Source organism: Artemia franciscana, chromosome 16 (genome assembly GCF_032884065.1).
Source record: "Artemia franciscana chromosome 16, ASM3288406v1, whole genome shotgun sequence".
NCBI lineage: Eukaryota > Metazoa > Arthropoda > Branchiopoda > Anostraca > Artemiidae > Artemia > Artemia franciscana.
This window is the reverse complement of record NC_088878.1, coordinates 28,123,360-28,141,466: the sequence shown is the minus strand read 5'-3', so window position 1 is coordinate 28,141,466 and position 18,107 is coordinate 28,123,360. Positions and strand designations below refer to the sequence as shown.

Sequence of the window (18,107 nt, the reverse complement as noted above, 5' to 3'; positions counted from 1 at the left end):
AAACCAAATTTAATTCAAGTAAAAGTGCATCACGTAACTGTTCTGAAAACAAGGTATATGAACTGAAATTTGTACCTGATTTACTTTTTTGTGAACTAATATAACTATTAGTCGTATTATTTTTGTTGAATTGTTATAATAACTTTAGTTTTTTATATTTAGAAGATTAAAGTTTCATCGGGTACTCTTTTATAAATTATTTAAGTAATTACCAAGTAAAAAGTTCACAACATGGTCAACACAATTGTGTTACAAGAGTTTGTGTGGAGCCCCAAAAATGCAATTTTGCCGTCCAATGATAGAAAACATTTTATAATATAAACAAAGATTTGGGTAGTCTTGCCCGACAATTTTATGAGAAACATTTTATACATAAAATGAAAAACAATTTTAAAATATATGAATGAAAAACATTTCAAATATAAACAAACATTTGGGTAGTCTTGCCCGAAAATTTTATGAGAAGTAATAGCACAGATAGAGTTGTTAATCAGGACAGATAAAAATGTGGTTTGTCAGTCTTAACCAGTCGAGATTGCATGTCTGATAAGGGGCTTAATAGTTCTTGGTACTGAATAGCTTTTTGAGTTGATAGTACTGAAAGCTAAATAGTTTAAACTGAACGTTTTGCTGAGAAAATTATTTTGAATTTTTAAAAGGACGGATTTAACAGTAAATTTACAATGTTTCCGGAAACTAGAACAATTTAATTTTTCAAATATTGGAATGAAAAAGAAACAGTTGACAACCAATTTTGTTGAAAAATCGAAAAAAAGGAATTTCTTGAAGCTAGAGTTTTTATTCTTTGTTGTAAGTGTAACTGAAAAAGATGTATACTATTAAAATTGTATTTTTACCAGGAAAATGGGAAAGAAACTCAGGATTTATCTGGGAATCCTCTTTTGGAAAGGTATACTTCTTTTCCTTGATTTTCAGGTTTCGTCATTAAAAGATGATGATTGTGAGTCTATCAACGATGCGCTTCTGCTACTAAGGAATATTCTAAGCATTCCAGATATACCTTACTTTACATCTGCTGGCATCACAACGCCATCAGCTACTTGTAAGTCAAAGATAACTGATGGTTCTTCGGTTGACAGCAATGGCTCGTCACGTAGTTCTTCTGAGGTAAGTCACTTAGATCAGTAATGAATAATTATGGGGTTACGGTATACGTAGCGATGGAAAAATTAATTAAAAGCGGAAATATTAGTAATTGAGACTTTTCTTACAGTCGAAATGGACATTGTAATTGATAGTAAGATACCGATCGTCGAAATGAGCATCTTCGTAATCCAGAATACTGACAACAATCGTCAAGATGAGCATGTTCATAATCGAGAATACCGATGCCGATCGTCAAAATGAGCATCCTAGTAATCAAGAATGCCGATACCGATCGTCAAAATGAGCATCTTCGTAATCGAGAATACCAATACCGATCGTCAAGATGAGCATCTTCGTAATCGAAAATACTGATACTGGTCGTCAAAATGAGCATCTTATATTAATAAATCTTTTGAGTATTCCTGATAGATTTCCCTCTGCATCTACTTGCATCACGATACCATCATCTACTTGCAAGTCAAAGGTAACTGATGGATCTTTACGTGACAGCAGCGACTTACTTCAATGTTAATATTAGGCAAGCAATGTTGATTCACAACGGATAATGGCGAGATCAAGTTACAACTAGTAATAGGATGGGTAATCAGAACTAAGAATCGATAAAAAAGAAGATATATATCAGATAACATGCTTGCCCTGCCCGACATAGCCAACGTCATGGCGTGCCCGTGTTATTCGATGGATAATGTTTTGGTTTTTAACCTTTCTTCCTGGTTGCTTGACGATCATGCAAGGGCATGTTTTTCGAGTACATTGCTTCGAGTTCCAATAAATGAAGCAATTTTTTACTTTTTTTTTATTTCTCTTCTGTTATTAAAATCGCAAACCCTACTCATAATTTTGAGTAGGGTTTACGATTTCTCTTACGGAAGCTAAAAAATTAAAGATGTAAATCTATTCTTCAAAAGCGACTCAACTAATATTTCACCTCTTACCCGAGCAGTTGAACTTTAGCTGTTTTTATTGACATTTAGTTTTTGTTTGCATTTTACAACGTTTGCTTCTATTACTTCGTGTCATTTTGGAAAAGGTAAACATGCATTTAACCTCCCACCACTTGCCCTTTGGAAAGTCCTTAGAGGTGACTTTAAAGCTAGATTTAAAAATGACGATGTATTTACCCCTCCCCATCGCTGACCGGTATTGCCGCCTCCCTTCGCTGAAAATTGGTAGCTATGCACAACTTGAGATTTTTTCAATAAAGGTCGTTCTTTAGCAAACATTTATTGATCACGTTTCCTTAGTCCTCTTGTTTGAAAATGATCAGTTTCGAAGTTGTTTTCCAGCTCAGTAGGAAAAATTGACCTTTTTGTATTGTTTATTATTATGGAATTACCACACGAAACAGGCACGTACAAGTTTCTATTTGGGGGGAGGGGGAAACAACACAAAATAAATTTTATATAGTTTGAATAAGAAGGACCCAGAAATTTAGGAGGTCGAGAGGGGGGGGGGGAACTACGTCATTGTTTTACGTTATCATTTGTACCCGTTGCGTAAACACTTTATTGTGTCAGATTTAAAGAGATCGAATACAATGTGCACCAATTTGCACAAATTTCTAGCCCAAAGTGAACAGATTCTTACTTTCAAGTCCCTCTCCCGTGATAGACATCAAGCTCACCTGAAAAAAATAAATGGGTACACCAACTAGCAAAAGTTTCAAACTCCTCATCGCTGAAGATGATTGTAGCCCAAGGTCCTGTGGTGGCGCAGTGGATTTGACCTTAGTTTGGTAATACGGGACCCAGAGATCGAATCACGCTGCAGGAATGCACTGCAGGGCCGACGTAGGGACCTTAGTAGTCAAGAAGCGTCGTTAATTCTTAAATATAATTGTAGCCCAACAACCGATTATTACTTACAAGTCCCCTACATATCTTACCACTGGAACCAAATTGGTTTTACCGTCAAATACACTGGAAACAAATAATAGATATACACAAACCCCCAATCGCTGAAGTTGACTGTAGCCCAACAGCCGATTATTACTTCCAAGTCCCCTACATGTCTTACCACTGGAACCAAATTGGTTTTACCATCAAATACACTGGAAACAAATAATACATACACCAACTAGCAAAAGTTGCCAACGATGTACCGAAGGTGATTATTACCTAACAGATGACTGTTGCATACAAGTCCTCTATATGTCTCACAATTTGTATCGGCCTATATTTCGTTTCAGTGTGTACCTTACTACTGAAGTTGTCAACCCCTTGAAACTTTCAAACCGGTATACCTCATGAAGGAATTTTTGTACCAAAAATGGATGTCATATGCTTTGATCAGCTGATCAAGAGCTATCAATTGCCGTCAAAAAAAAAAAAAATTATATCTGTCTTAGTTCAAAAGTTGATTTTTTTTTGCCGTAGGCCAACTTTCTAACGTCACCGCTTAGAAAGGAGCAAAGGATAAGCTCCAATTTCTTTAGCAATGAGAGAACTTTTGAAGTTTATTAGGGACATCTGATACCATTTCTCTACCGCAATCCCAAATCCGAAAAGCCGAATGATAAACTCTGCTGAAATCACGAACAGAAATTGGTAGAAACAATAGATGGCAACACTTTCGGACCCGTGGGAAAATGCTACATTTTTGCTTTTGTAAATTTTTCTATTTATCATTCAAAGAAGATATATTGGCTGTGGGGCCGGGTAACTGCCGCATATATTTAACACTTATATTTAAGAATTAACGACACTTCTTGACTACTATGGTCCCTGCGTCGTCCCTGCAGTGCATTCCTGCAGCGTATTTAACACTTATAGATTTTAGTCCATCTTTAATTTGAAAGTTCTGCCTGCCTGCTGGCCTGCTAGAACGGAGCTTTCCACTCGAAAGCAGAAACATGGTTTGATGAAACGAAAGCTTGGCTGCACAACTTCAGATACTCCTTTCTGACATAGGCTATATAACTCCACTTCACTTTGCACACCATAGGCTCTGGCTCGTGGACAAGCAAAAGCAATCCTTTTTGGCCCCAGGCAAGAGTTCCGTGGAGCTTTCCAAAATGTAATGTCATATTCATCAATCCGGCCGGAGGTCCACACTTTCCGTAAAAACTGCACAGGTTAGACCCTTACCAGTTTCCAGAAATAAGCTGGGATCGGCGGCATAAGAAAAAAAAAAAAAAAAAAAAAAAAAAAAAAAAAAAAGACAAAACCCTCGCAACACAAAATATACATAAAACAAATATAATTCGCAAACAGTCAAATGAAAAAGAAATTCAAGATCAGTATTAGAAAACTTGTATCTGCAATGAAATCATGGTTGCCTCTTAGGGGCAACCTAGTAAGGAATGAACTCTAGCTTATAGTAACTACTAACAACTCATCGTAGCGCCAACAAGTCTGAGGCCAGCACAGCTACGCACGCTCCTCCTCCATCCCAATCTATTCAAAGCCTCCCTCTTTGCACACTTACAGGAAGTTCCCGTTTCCTATAAATATTTCTTTATGACATCCTCCCATCCCAACCGCGGACGACCTGTTTTCTGTTTAGCCGTAGATGGTTGGGCGAAAAGGACAATCTTTGGTAAACTGTCATCCTTCTTCCGCAGAACGTGCTATAGCCATCTCAACCTTTCTCTCATTATAGCCCTAGAAAGCAGGATTGAACCATACTCTTCGTACAGCCCGCTGTTTTAAATACGGTCAGTCAGCCGGGTACCCAGAACAATCCTTAGGCAATTTCTCTGGAAAATATCTATAAAATCTTCATCCGCTTTTCGAAGCACCCATGCTTCAGAGCCATATTTGGCAACTGTCATCACTGTACCTTCCAGTATTCGATTCTTGGTTTGCAGACTTATCTTCCTGTCCTTCCAAACTTGTTTTAACTGTAAAAACACCCTGAGAGTTGGTTATTCTACTATTAACATCTTCACTGCTCCCACAATCTTCAATAATACTACGAAGGTAAGTGAAGCTGCCCACCCGATCAATCTTTTAGTTACCCAACGTCACCTTTTCATCTTCACTTATTCCTAATTTCTTCACTAGGGGGATAGAACACAATCATTATTAACTCCTGATTTAGTTCGAAACCAGTTGCTAGCCTCATTTATTACTTTAACCGAATCTGTGTTATTCTCGTACATGGGGCACAGTTCTTATTCTGGACCCCCAGAGACAAGGTCCCCCCTTTGTCCAAGCCTCCTATGGTGATTCCCTGCATTTTTGTAGGATGCTCCCCTATCGTCACCTGGGGAAACGCTGAGTGGCCTGGGGGAGGCCCCTTCTTAGCTGTAGACATATATGTGTATATATATCTTGAGCAACAAGGAAAATTACTTTATCATACAGGTACAGGATATAGTGATGTGTTTCCTTGTTTTATTCTACTTCGTTAATGGGGTTCTGAAGCGTCTTAGAGAGATGATTCAGGGCTCATTTGAAAGGAATTTGTTTTCTGAATTTTGCTGAATCTTTCCTAACTGATATATCTTTTGCTTTCCTAGCTGATCTCTCTCTTATTCTTTTTAAAATTGTTTTCAAAAATCTTCGTAATTTTGAATGTCCTTCTTTATTTGTCCTTTTTCTGATGTTCGAATGTCAACTTTGTCTTTCCTGTTTCTCCACTGTCTTGGTTTCTACTTATTTCTATCGTTATAATTACTATCAGTTTTTTTTTATTGTATGCTAGTGTTTATTCTTCCAAATCTTCATTTCATATGTATTGTTTGATTTAGGGTATTATTTATGGTTCTTTTAGTGCTTTATTATTGTGTTGTATGGCCCATAACAAGCAAAGCTTCTTGGGCCGAATAACGTTTTTTAAGTTTGTAACAGCGCTTTAGTACTAATAAAATGATTGATTAATTGATTGATTTTAATTTTGCTGAGTCTACGTGCTTTTTGTATATTAGTAAAGACGCTCATATAACTTGCAATGAGACTGAAAATATTCTCTCTATTCTTTGCTTTTCCCTTTTTTCAGAATTAAAAAGAAATATGAATTTTTTTTTACTTGATATATTTTTATTCAGTTGTTACAAATCGTTGCTTTGTTCTATTTGTTGAAGTGTTATTATGATTTAATTTACGTATTTTATATACACCTCGATTTTGAGTCAATTAAATAAATAATAAGTATTCTTTTGATGTAATTCGTTTTTTTTTCAGCCAAAAGTTGGTTTTTCAGCAAGTAATTATCGATCATTTAATCCTGTTATAAAACAATGCCTAAGTCATGAAGTAATTCAACACAACCAGCTTCTGTGGAATCTCTTTGCCTATGGTCTGGATAAAAGGCTTCTTCAATTGATGACATGCAAAAAAACGGTAATTAGTGGGATTATAATTTTATGATTTTATTGGTTATTTTATTTATTATTCATCATTTTATTTTTTATTATTTATTTATTTTATTTACGTTATTTATTTTAATTTTATTACATAATTATTATTTATTGTTTAATTTTTTTATTATATGTGATTCTAATTTATAATTGATTCTAATGTCATTCAAAATTAGACAAAATTGATTCTAATTTTGTCTTATTGCAGTTCTGGTATTGGAAGCCCGTATTTTTTTGCAAAAAATGTCTAAATTCTTAACCTAATGTTTTATGGTTCAATTTGAAATAGCTTATTAAGATTACAGTTCCGTTTTGATTAAATAAAAAAACAAGTATTTTCACCGGAAAGTAAGGAGCAACAAAAAATTAAAAAGAACACAAATTATTCCGTATATGAGCGGAGCTGCCCCTTCCACAATACCTCGCTATTCATTAAGATGTCAATTCTATTTTGAAAAAAAATACAAGTTTTTTTCTCCTGAAAGTAAGGAGCAACATTAAAACTTGAAACGAATACAATTTCTCCCGTATATGAGGGGAGCTGCCCCTTCCTCAATACTTTGCTCTTTACGCTAAAGTTTTTTAGTACTTTAAAAAAGCTTCTTATTTTAGTTAAACGACCTGAAAGAATTGGAACAAAAGTGAAACTTCAGCGTAAAGAGCAAGGTATTTAGGAGGGAGTAGCTCCCCTCATACACAGAATAATTTCTGTTTGTTTTAAATTTTTATGTTGCTCCTTATTTTCAGGTGAAAAAACTTGTTTTTTTAAATTTCATTTCTGATTGTTTTTCAAATGATCCCGGGAAATATGCGTTTCCTCCATTGAAAATCATCCCATAAAAATTTTTTCATGGCAATATCCTCCCATGTAACATCCTCCCTCAAACAATTCCATCTTGGTTGAAAATCATCCCCCCTGGAACGATTCCATCCTGTTTGAAAAGTACCCCCTGACAAATATCCAGCGGACAATTCTGCCTGGAAAATTCTCACTTAGCCGAATTTTATTTAAAAAAAGGTGGGAAACTTCCCGGAAATCCCCCCTCACCATTTAGAAAGTTTTTCCCGCGGAAAATTCCCACACGGAGAATTTCTCCCGTGGATAATTCCCCCCTCCCCTCACTTAAAAATTCCCCAGACAATTCAAACCCCACTGAAAATTTTCCTTAGGCAATTCCCCCGAAACATCTGCATATGTAAATTTGAGGGGCCAAAGAAGAAGTAAGACAAATAAAAAGAATTTTGGGAAGGAGTTCTGGCAAATTCCCCAGTATAAAAATTTTCCTGGAAAGTTTAATCTTGGAAAATTTCCTTCCCATTGAAAATTCTTGCGTGAAAAATCCGTACACGCTACCCTCCAAAGGGATAATGTGTTTAACAGTTAGCTCCAATTTCCTAAGGTGGGCCAGTGGCATCAACTTACAAAAAAGCTGGGAGAGGGCAGCACGGATTTTTTAAAATCTAGGCGGAGGAATTTATTTTTGTTTCCAATGAAAATACCCCCAAAAAAGTTTTTATCGATCAAAATGCCAACAAGGTATTTTTCAAAACCTATGGCTAGGAATGGAACAAATCGATTGAGGGGTCAATTGCCACACTTTTGATTCCGTGTGATGGCATTTTACGAGCAATTCAAAAATGTGGTAAATCAATTAGGAATAGAATCCAGTGAAAACATTAACTTCGGTTGCTATACTAGACGTACTTACCGACTTGTAAAATGCTAAAAAAAATATATAAATAATCAATATTTCGTAGAGCTGATTAATTCCGGAGATCAAAATGATGTTAAAACTAGATTATATATTAGTTAATCAAAGATATTACATGCCATATGGAGATTGTTTTTTCAGGAAATGTTTTATTCCTCTAGCTGTCATGGTGACGCCACATAATGGTTTGCGTGTAACTGAACCCAAGGCAAAGAACCCCTGATACTGAACCCCCGTGCAACTGAATCCTCGTGCAATTGAAATCCCCTGCAATGGAACTCCTGGACAACTGAATCCTCGTGCAACTGAACTCCCGTGCAACTGAACTCTCGTGCAACTGAACCCCTTTGCAACTTTAAACCCCTTTGAACCCGTGTAAGTGAGCCCCATTTAACTGAACCCACGCGCAACTGGACGCTCTTGCAACGCAATCCCTGTAATCAGTTTTTCACTATTCTACAGATATGAGGTAATATCATGGGGTAAAATACTAATGCAGCCGAAATTAATCTCAACTTTTTAGTTAATACATTGCGTGTGCTGTTTCAAATTAATTAAAAATATTAAAAAAAAAAAAGTTTGTGACAAATGAAACTCAAAACAAATAAGAACTAAACGATCATAGAAAATATGGGGTTTTGTGGAAAACAGAAAACATGGGGCTATGGGGGGTTTTGTCAACCCTAGAAGAGTAGTTATTTGACTTGCCAAAATGACATGCCAAAATTTTGATCAAATGTCTTTGGGTGATTGCAGCTAAAAAGGGCATGGGAGGGGGACTGGTTGTCCTCCAACCCTTTTCCAACATTCCACTAAACATGCCCTGAAAATTGAAACTTAATAAATACCTTCCGCTGTTCTCAAGATACATCTGCATCTACATGCAGAGATACATCTACATCTACAAATACATGCAGCTACATCTTCTTGTAAAACTGGATACATATAGTATCTTCTAGTTTAGTTAAAGATGCCCCTAAACATTTCCTGAACGATCTGACGCCTGAATACCATCAGTCGTTCCTTAGGTATTGCTGATTTTTCCTTTTCTCAACCAGAAAGGAAAAGTTGTTATTTGATTGTTTTTTCATCCTTCTCAACATATCTGTAAAGTTTGACCTTACCACTCTAAGCCTTTTTTTTTATCCAGAATCAAGCACGCCCTCTTTGTTTTATTAAAAAAAAACCTTATATATTCACAATTAGCAACTTTCATAACTTGCAGCCCGCGCACCGGGGGCTGGGGGGTGGAATTGTTTTTATTAGGAGATTTTAACGCCCAGGTCGGCAGAAATAGGGATAGATGGTATCTTCGATTAAGTAAATTTAGTGTAGGAAAAGAGAACAGCAATGACTGCAGACTGTTGCAATTTTGTAGGTTTAACAATCTACTTACAACCAATACGGTGTTTGGTCACAAAATTAACATGATATTCACGTGATGGTAAGACAGCAAACCTTATTGATTATGTAACGATTATGGAACGATCTGACGGCTAAATACCATCGGTCGTTCCTTGAGTATTGCTGATGTTTTCTTTTCACAATCAGAAAGGAAAAATTGTTTTTTGATTTTGTTTTTTATCCATCTTGACATATCTGTAAAGTTTGACCTTACCACTCTAAGCGTTTTTATCCAGAATCAAGTACGCACTCTTTGTTTTAATAAAAAAAACTCATATATCAATAATAGGCAACTTGCATAACTTACAGCCCGCGCACCGGGGACTGGGGGTGGAATTGTTTTTATTAGGAGATTTTAACGCCCAGGTCGGCAGAAATAGGGATAGATGGTATCTTCGATTAGCTAAATTTAGTGTAGGAAAAGATAACAGCAATGGCTGCAGACTGTTGCATTTTTGTAGGTTTAAGAATCTACTTACAACCAATACGGTGTTTGGTCATAAAATGGCCCATAGGTTAACATGATATTCACGTGATGGTAAAACAGCAAACCTTATTGATTATGTAACGATTATGGAACGATCTGACGCCTGAATACCATCAGTCGTTCCTTTAGTATTGCTGATGTTTTCTTTTCACAATCAGAAAGGAAAAATTGTTTTCTGATTGTGTTTTTTATCCTTCTCGAAATTTCTTTAAAGTTTGACCTTACTACTCTAAGCTTTATCTTACTACTGCTACCTTACTACTTTGAACTTACTACTCTAAGCTTTATTGGATATCCAGGATCAGAAACTCCCTCTTTTTGATCCTGTACAAAAAAAAATTGTGTAAAAAAAAAACAAAAAAAAACACGCTTGTTTTAATAAAAACGACAAATTATATATCAATGATAGGTAACTTGCATAACTTACAGCCCGTGCACTGGGGGCTGGGGTTGTGATCCCGAGAGGCATAGGCGCTAATCATTGGACTGTTTCAAATAAAATGGTTATCTCAACATTTTGATCGTATGTATTTTCGAAAAAAGGGGCATGGTGAGTAAGTGCCGTCCTATCACCTTTGACTCTTAAAAAGCGCACTGGAACTTTTGATTTCCATTCCAATTAGCCCTTCCCAAGTTTAAACGAAAACCTTTTCCATAAAAACCTTATGTGTTGGCAGTGGGCAATTTGCGGAACTTACCAGTCTTGCCTCAGGGGCTGCTGAGGGGGAAGGATGAGGCTGGTTGCCCTTCAATTACTTTTCATTCTTAAAACGGGAACTAGACCTTTCGATTGCTAAACAAATGAGGCTCCTCCAAAGTTAATAGCCTCTTCCATAAAAAACCTTTTATTTTAACGTTGGGCAACTAGCATAACTTACCGGTGGCTTGGGGGGGGGGGTGTCAAACCTGAAGGCATTGCTTTTTGGCCTTTAGACTCTTTTGAACAAAATGGTTATATAAAAGTTTGATCGGATGCATTTTGGAGAAAAAAGAGCGCAGGAGGAAGGGTTGCCATCCCATCACTTAACTCTTAAAAAGGGCACTAGAACTTTCAATTTGCAATTGAGTGAGCCCCCTCCAAAATCTATACGACCACTCCTTCCATATGAAGTGCGTCTGGGAATTTAATAAATCATTGTAGCCTTATGGCTCTTTAATATACGCAACGCTATTGCGTTGCAACTGATACAATCATGTACTTGTACATAGTATGATGTTTTTTTTTTTAGTTGTTTTTGAGTAGTTGAGACTTTAGACTGTTGAATAGGGAGCCAGGAATAAGTTTAGTTTTGCGTCGTTGGTAAATTCTAATTACCGCAACTTGAATTTAGCTTATTTGTCGACCAATAGAGAATTTTATGGCAGACGTTTGGGGAAACATAAAACAAAGTGATTATACGGTAACCAGGCCCCTCCCATATCCTTTTTTTTTAGCCACAATCTGACCAAAGACATCTGATCAAAATCTTGGTATTGCCATGTTGTTCAAAATAGTCGAAGAGTCAAATAACTACTCTTCCAGGGATGACAAAACTTCTCATAGCCCCATGTTTTCTGTTTTTTTCAAACCCCCCACTTTTTCTATGATGGATTGTTTTAAATCCTTTTCGTTTTGGGTTTTAGTTGTTTTTTAGTAGTAATTTATGGTCTTTTTGAGTTTGAATTATTATAGGAATTTATTTCTGATAGTCTAAGTTTAATATGGCTCTTTACTTTTCCTTGAAAAGCTTTTTTCGGAAAAATCATTTTAATTAATCTAAAGAAAGCGCACATAATGTATTAACCAAAAAATTTTGAATTAATTTTGGATGCATCGGTTCTTGACACCCCGAAATGGACCAAAAGTCGATTTTTTTCCGATTGATAATTAACTTTCAGTGTGAGTAAACTGAACCTATGAGACTTCAACGAAGACAACCAACTCGGAAAGAAATTCTATTTGGGTTTTCAAGCTTACCAAGAATTGTATCGGTTTTCGCTTGAAAAAACTCATTTTTTGCTCATCTGCTTGAAAATTTTAGAGTATGTGTGGCAAGTTTTTGCTACAGCAGCCAAAAATCAGAAGACTAGTCCTGAAATCAGTCTGAAATCATGAGCCCTTTTCGTTATCTAAATTCACAAATTTCAGAAATTTTTAGCACAGATGTTTATTACTAAACGTTCAGGAAAGGTCTGATTTTATCTGAAAAAATTCATATCAAGAGATTAATACGAAACGAAAATGGCTCGTGTCTCGACTCTGCCAAAACAGGTAATTAACCCTTTTCAAACGAAACGCTAACGAACTACAAGCCCAGAAAATATCACAAAGTGGAAATAACAAAAAAAGAAAAGTGATAAAAAACCATCACAGTATGCAGACAGGGCCAAAGGAACCCCATTAACTAACATGAAAAAAGAAGAAATAAATCAGGCTTTAATGGTTTGAGACGTCCTATTTTCTTTTTTTTTGTAACAACAATACAGAGCTTCTTTATGAAGGATCTTGACCGGCATTTATTTCATGTAGCTATTTTCCAAGACCACACTGCTTTTCCGTGACGCAGAAATAACAATTAAATAGGGGTAAATCCTTTTATTTGACAGTGAAACAACAACAGAAAATTCTCTGGATATTTTGGTCACATATACACTGGTCATCCTCAGCAGATAAACATCAGTGAGTTTATCTTCTGATGACGGCCACTATGAATGGGACCATACATATTTTTGTTGTTTGTTGTTATTTTTTGTTGTTATTTCACTGTCAAATAAAACGACTTGTCCTTATTGAACCGTTATTTGTAAAAATATATTTCATGACTTTAAAAAACAAACAATTACAACAATGTAGAACATATTAAGATTTTAACCTGTGTATTACTCCATAATATTACTTCATATTTGTAGAATACTGAAAAATTGAGTACGGGAATTGAGTTGCATGAAGGTTCAGTTAAATGGGGTTCAGATGAACGAGGGTAAACTAAATGAGTTCAGTTACACAGGGGCTCTGTTAAATGGGGTTCTGTTGCATGGTTGTTCAGTTGTACAGAGGGTTCAGTTAAAAGGATTTTTAGAAGGTTCAGTTGCATGAGGGTTCAGTTGCACAGAGGTTCAGTTGCACGGGGGTTCAGTTGCACGAGGGTTCTGTTGCTTGGGTTCAGTCCCACGAGGGTTCATTTGCAATGGAATTTCACATAATATGTGTAACCAGCCTATGTGCCTGCTATTACTAAATCTGATCGAATAATTTTTAATCACAAAAATGATTTTTGTCGAGCTAAAGTGCAAAATTTTGCCTTATAAAGATAAATACCCCATTATAAATTTGATGAATTTGATTATTCTTCTCTTATAGGAATGGTCAGTGACTCTTGTACAGGTGATAGCACTTCTTTACAAAGACCAGCATGTGGATAATCTTCAAAAGATGTTGTCGGCGTGGACGGCAGAAGACACTTCAAGTGCAACTTCAGACGATGAGTCCAATACTTCACCACAGGTAATTTCAAACTAATATATAACTTATGTAGCTAAGATCAAACTTATGTACGCATATACATGACTTTGCCAGCTCTACCAGTTCATCTGGCTTCACTGGTTTCTCTCCCCTCGCTCACTTACTTGGGCCTTCTGCCCCCTTAGATCACCCTCGGATCGCTGGGGCCTCTGGGCTACGCGAATAACGGGCTTGGGCCTCGATTATTGAAACACATGAACATGTTTCGCTATTTTTCGAAAAAAGCTTTTTCTTTGTTTTTCCTTTTTCAAAGTTTAATAGTTTATGTTTAAAAATTTTTAGAATTAATCTAAAATTATTGGCAGAAAACTTCAAGTTTCTAGTTTGAACAATTCTGCTGCAAAATGAATGGAAAGAATAATGGAAAGACAATCAGCTTATTTTATGAATATATATATTAGCAAAATATAGATTTTGCTAATATATAGGTCATAGCTCTTTTTTTTTAACTAAAGGTCTTAGCCCTTTTTTTATACAAAGTATAATATTTTATGATTAATAGGACGTTCTGAATTACTCTGTCAATTCCAAGATTAGTAGCAGAAAAATTATAAGTTTCTGTGTTGATCAATTCAGCTGTAAAGTGAATGGAAAAAATAATGGAAAGATAATCAGCTGATTTTATAAATATATATATTAGCAAAATATAGATTTTGCTAACATATAGGTCATAGCTCTTTTTTTTAACTAAAGGTCTTTGCCCTTTTTTATACAAAGTATAATATTTTATCATGAAAAGAGAAGTCACCAATGCAACAGCACAAACACAAAAAAAGAAAAAGAAAAAGAGAGACAGAAGGAGAAAAGGAAGACTGTTTTCCTAAATTAGTGATTAATATAGACCAGTACTTGAATGAGGCCTTAACCCTACTCATCCATACAATCACATAGGTCAAACAGCATAGCCACACACAATTAACCATAAAGAATAATCCATGGACAGGCAGTCATGTCGTCAATAAGTATAAGTCGTCATTTACCAAACAATAGAAAAAATAATATAGACAAATAATTCAGAGGCAACACCCAACATATGGGCTCATCAGGAGAATGCACTGGCCTATATAGGGTTTCGCCACTCTAAATTCTCTACCCAGCACAGTGTTGTGGCTACCACAGAATATCCATGGCATCCCCGCGTCAGGTATCACCCCCAAAATATATGCCTATGAAAGAAAAAAAAACAGCAAATGTAAAACAACCAAGTAAAACCAAAACAAGCTTATCCTGTTAATATATCCCTCCCTTTAGCAACAATAGGTAAACTAAATATTATAAATTTTACCAAATCACAAATATTAACACATTGCAAAAAACCTGAATGAACTAAACAATTATAGAATTCATCTTTACCATGTGGCTAATTTTTAAGAAAATCCGCTCAATTAGAAACACAATTCAAAATAAATGGCGCTGCGACAACATTTCTCGAACCTCCGAAATTAGTTGAAAATTTCTTTAAGTATTTCTAGATAATTCTTTTGATATTTATTTAAAAGTTCGTTATAATGAAAACTAAATTTTTTAAATTGCCAAGTTAATTTATTTGCAGAAAAACCTCTTGATATCAATTTTTGGCTTAAGATTTTACATCTATTTTTAAAATCAATATAATTACTACAAATCCTTGCATAACGAAGTAACTGTGAGAAAAAACGCTGAATATGTGATATTTGAGTGTATATTACTTTCAGGGAATGGGAAACTAATCACTTCAAAATCAAAATCATCCGTTTTATTATACATTTTAAAACTTAATTTATTATTATCACAAATATTAATATTTAAATCTAAGAAATGATCTTCATGACCAGCGCCATGACTAGGCTCAAGAATAAGCTCTGATGGATATATATTTTTAGAAATATCAATGAAATCCTTACAATTTAAGACCAAAATATCATCTAAATATCTTTTATTATTTGACAAAGCATGTTTTAAATTAATTGGATTATTCTTATCCATCATATATTTATATTCTAGTTGACTTAAAAACAAGTCAGCTATAAATGGCTGGCATTCCCCCCCATGGGAATTCCCACAATTTGCTTGTACAAATCACCCCCAAATCTTATATAAGTATTGTATAAAACAAATTCCAATAACTCAAAAATCATATCCAAGCTGTAACATCTCAAGTTAACTGTAGTATTAAAGCAATTTGTCCATATAGCTATTTTATTATAAATGTCTATTTTCAAGAACCTTTTACTAGATAAGAGGAAAGATTTCTTGATAACAGTTTTTAAATTATCAAACACTACATTAAGTGATAAATTAGTATACATTGTCGCAAAATCGAAAGACTCAATTCTTTTAGCTGAAACCATTGTTAAAGAATCTATCACTTGCAGTAAATTATTAACACTCCAATATGGATTGATTAATAGGACGTTCTGAATTACTCTGTCAATTCCAAGATTAGCAGCAGAAAAATTTTAAGTTTCTGTGTTGACCAATTCAGCTGTAAAATGAATGGAAAGAATAATGGAAAGACAATCAGCTGATTTTATAAATATATATAATAGCAAAATATAGATTTTGCTAACATATAGGTCTTAGCCCTTTTTTATACTATATTAAAATATTATACAAAGTATAATATTTTATGATTAATAGGACGTTCTGAATTACTCTGTCAGTTCCAAGATTATTCGCAGGAAAATTTTAAGTTTCTCTGTCGATCAATTCAGCTGTATAATGAATAGAAAGAATAATAGAAAGACGAACAGTTGATTTAATGAATATACTACTAGCTAACTAGCTAAAGAGCTCTTTGCTTTTTTTATTTTTTACAAAGTGTGATTAATAGAAAGAGCAGAAATACTCTGCCAATTCGAAGATTATTAGCAGAAAAGTTTCAAGTTTTTAGCTTGATCATTTCAGGTGCAAAATGAATAAATAAAATAACAGAAAGACGAACAGTTGATTATATAAATGTAGGTACTGGACAAAGAGCCATTTGATTTTTTCAAAGTATAATATTTTATGATTAATGGAAAGTTGTGAATCACTGCCAGTACCAAGATTATTAGCAGAAAATTTCAAGTTTCCAGCTTGAACAATTCAGCTACAAAATGAATAGAAAGAATAATAGAAAGACGAACTACTGACTATATAAATATAGATACTGACAAAAGAGCACTTTGATTTTTCTCAAAGTATAATACTTTATCAAACGAATACAAAGTTGAAACAATAGGTAATGATTTGGGGATACAACAGGTGGTTCGGGAATCAATCGAAATTAGTCTCAAAATAAATAATAATATTTCTCTGAACAGGGACTTAGGGGAGTACTCACTAAATTCTTTATGCTCAAATTTAATTGAAAATGATCTAACAAAATAATTTACTAAACCAATTTATAATAGTATTGAACCAGTTTCGAAAAGGCCTTTAAAACAGGCTGCTAAAACAACAAGGTTGGCTCTGAGAAATTGCATTTAATCACTTTGTTATGTTTTGTTTGAATGAATTTATCGTCTCACTTCAATCTTTTTGCAAGTCCTGGTTGAACTTCGTTGAAGTAAAGATGCTAGGGCTATTTTAAAAAGTTTTTAACATCATTAGTTTTAATTTTTGCATTTTAATGTAAGTTTATTTATATATACATATTCTTTTTCTCTTTCTCGTATTGTGCTGATGACGGCCCTTGGACATAGAGCCGAAATATTCACAGAATTGATTTCCACTGTCTTGAAAAGATTTTCCCTATTGTTTCAACTTTGTTTGTTTTGGAATGGCAGTGTGGTCTTCGTCGCTTTTTTATAATACTTAATGATTAATAGAAAGTTGAGAATGATTCTCCCAGTTCCAGCATTATTACCAAAAAAATTTCAAGTTTCTAGCTTGAATAATTCAGCTGCAAAAAAATGGAAGGAAAAGTGGAAAGATGGACAGCTGATCTTATAAATGCAGACAAAAAAGTTAACTTATTTGGTTCAATGGATCTTCTCAATTATCATTACGATGGAAGCAGTTCCCTTTTTTGTGTTTCTTGTTGTACAACTAGATTTCCGAGTGTAGAAGATAGTATGATACCAAGGGGTTGATGAAAATCATGGTTGTCCACCTCCGAAAGAGGGAGGTGACCAGGATGATAATGAAGATGACTATGACAGTGACTAAACAAATAACCCAGTTATGTCCCTAGTTATTGAAATTTGAAGCGTTTTACGAACTTTAAAAAACACTGTTCCTTTGACGAAATTGATCTTACCAACTGACAATGCAACTACATCAATTGCTTTTTTATATTTCTTCCTATCAAACTCTGAGCTTGGAAGATAACGAGGACGATCAATAAAATCATTGTACCCCGCCTCTGAGTGTGGGAGATAACTAGGATGACAATAATTAATGGTGATCTACCCCGAGCGGGATGGACGACGTGGATGATGATGACACTGACGGTGGCTAAATAAATGGCGTTTTATGACACAGTTGCAAAAGAACTTTTTGCCCCACCGGCTGCTTTATCTTCTTTTGCCGCCTTCGTTCAGAATGGTCGGTAGTTCCGGCTTTCTGTTCTTCAAATAATATCGAAGGATAGTCTTCGCTTCATATAAT

General features: G+C 34.9%; 1 protein-coding gene across 1 annotated transcript in view; it reads left to right on the top strand.

The window, feature by feature from the left end:
* LOC136036813 (protein timeless-like) overlaps window positions 1–18,107 on the top strand; it is a 43,524-nt gene that overhangs the window by 8,022 nt on the left and 17,395 nt on the right. The window contains exons 3-5 of the mRNA XM_065719144.1: window positions 937–1,128; window positions 6,255–6,413; window positions 13,374–13,517. Of these exons, the coding sequence (XP_065575216.1) occupies window positions 937–1,128; window positions 6,255–6,413; window positions 13,374–13,517 (495 nt within the window). The remainder of the gene's footprint in view (window positions 1–936; window positions 1,129–6,254; window positions 6,414–13,373; window positions 13,518–18,107) is intronic.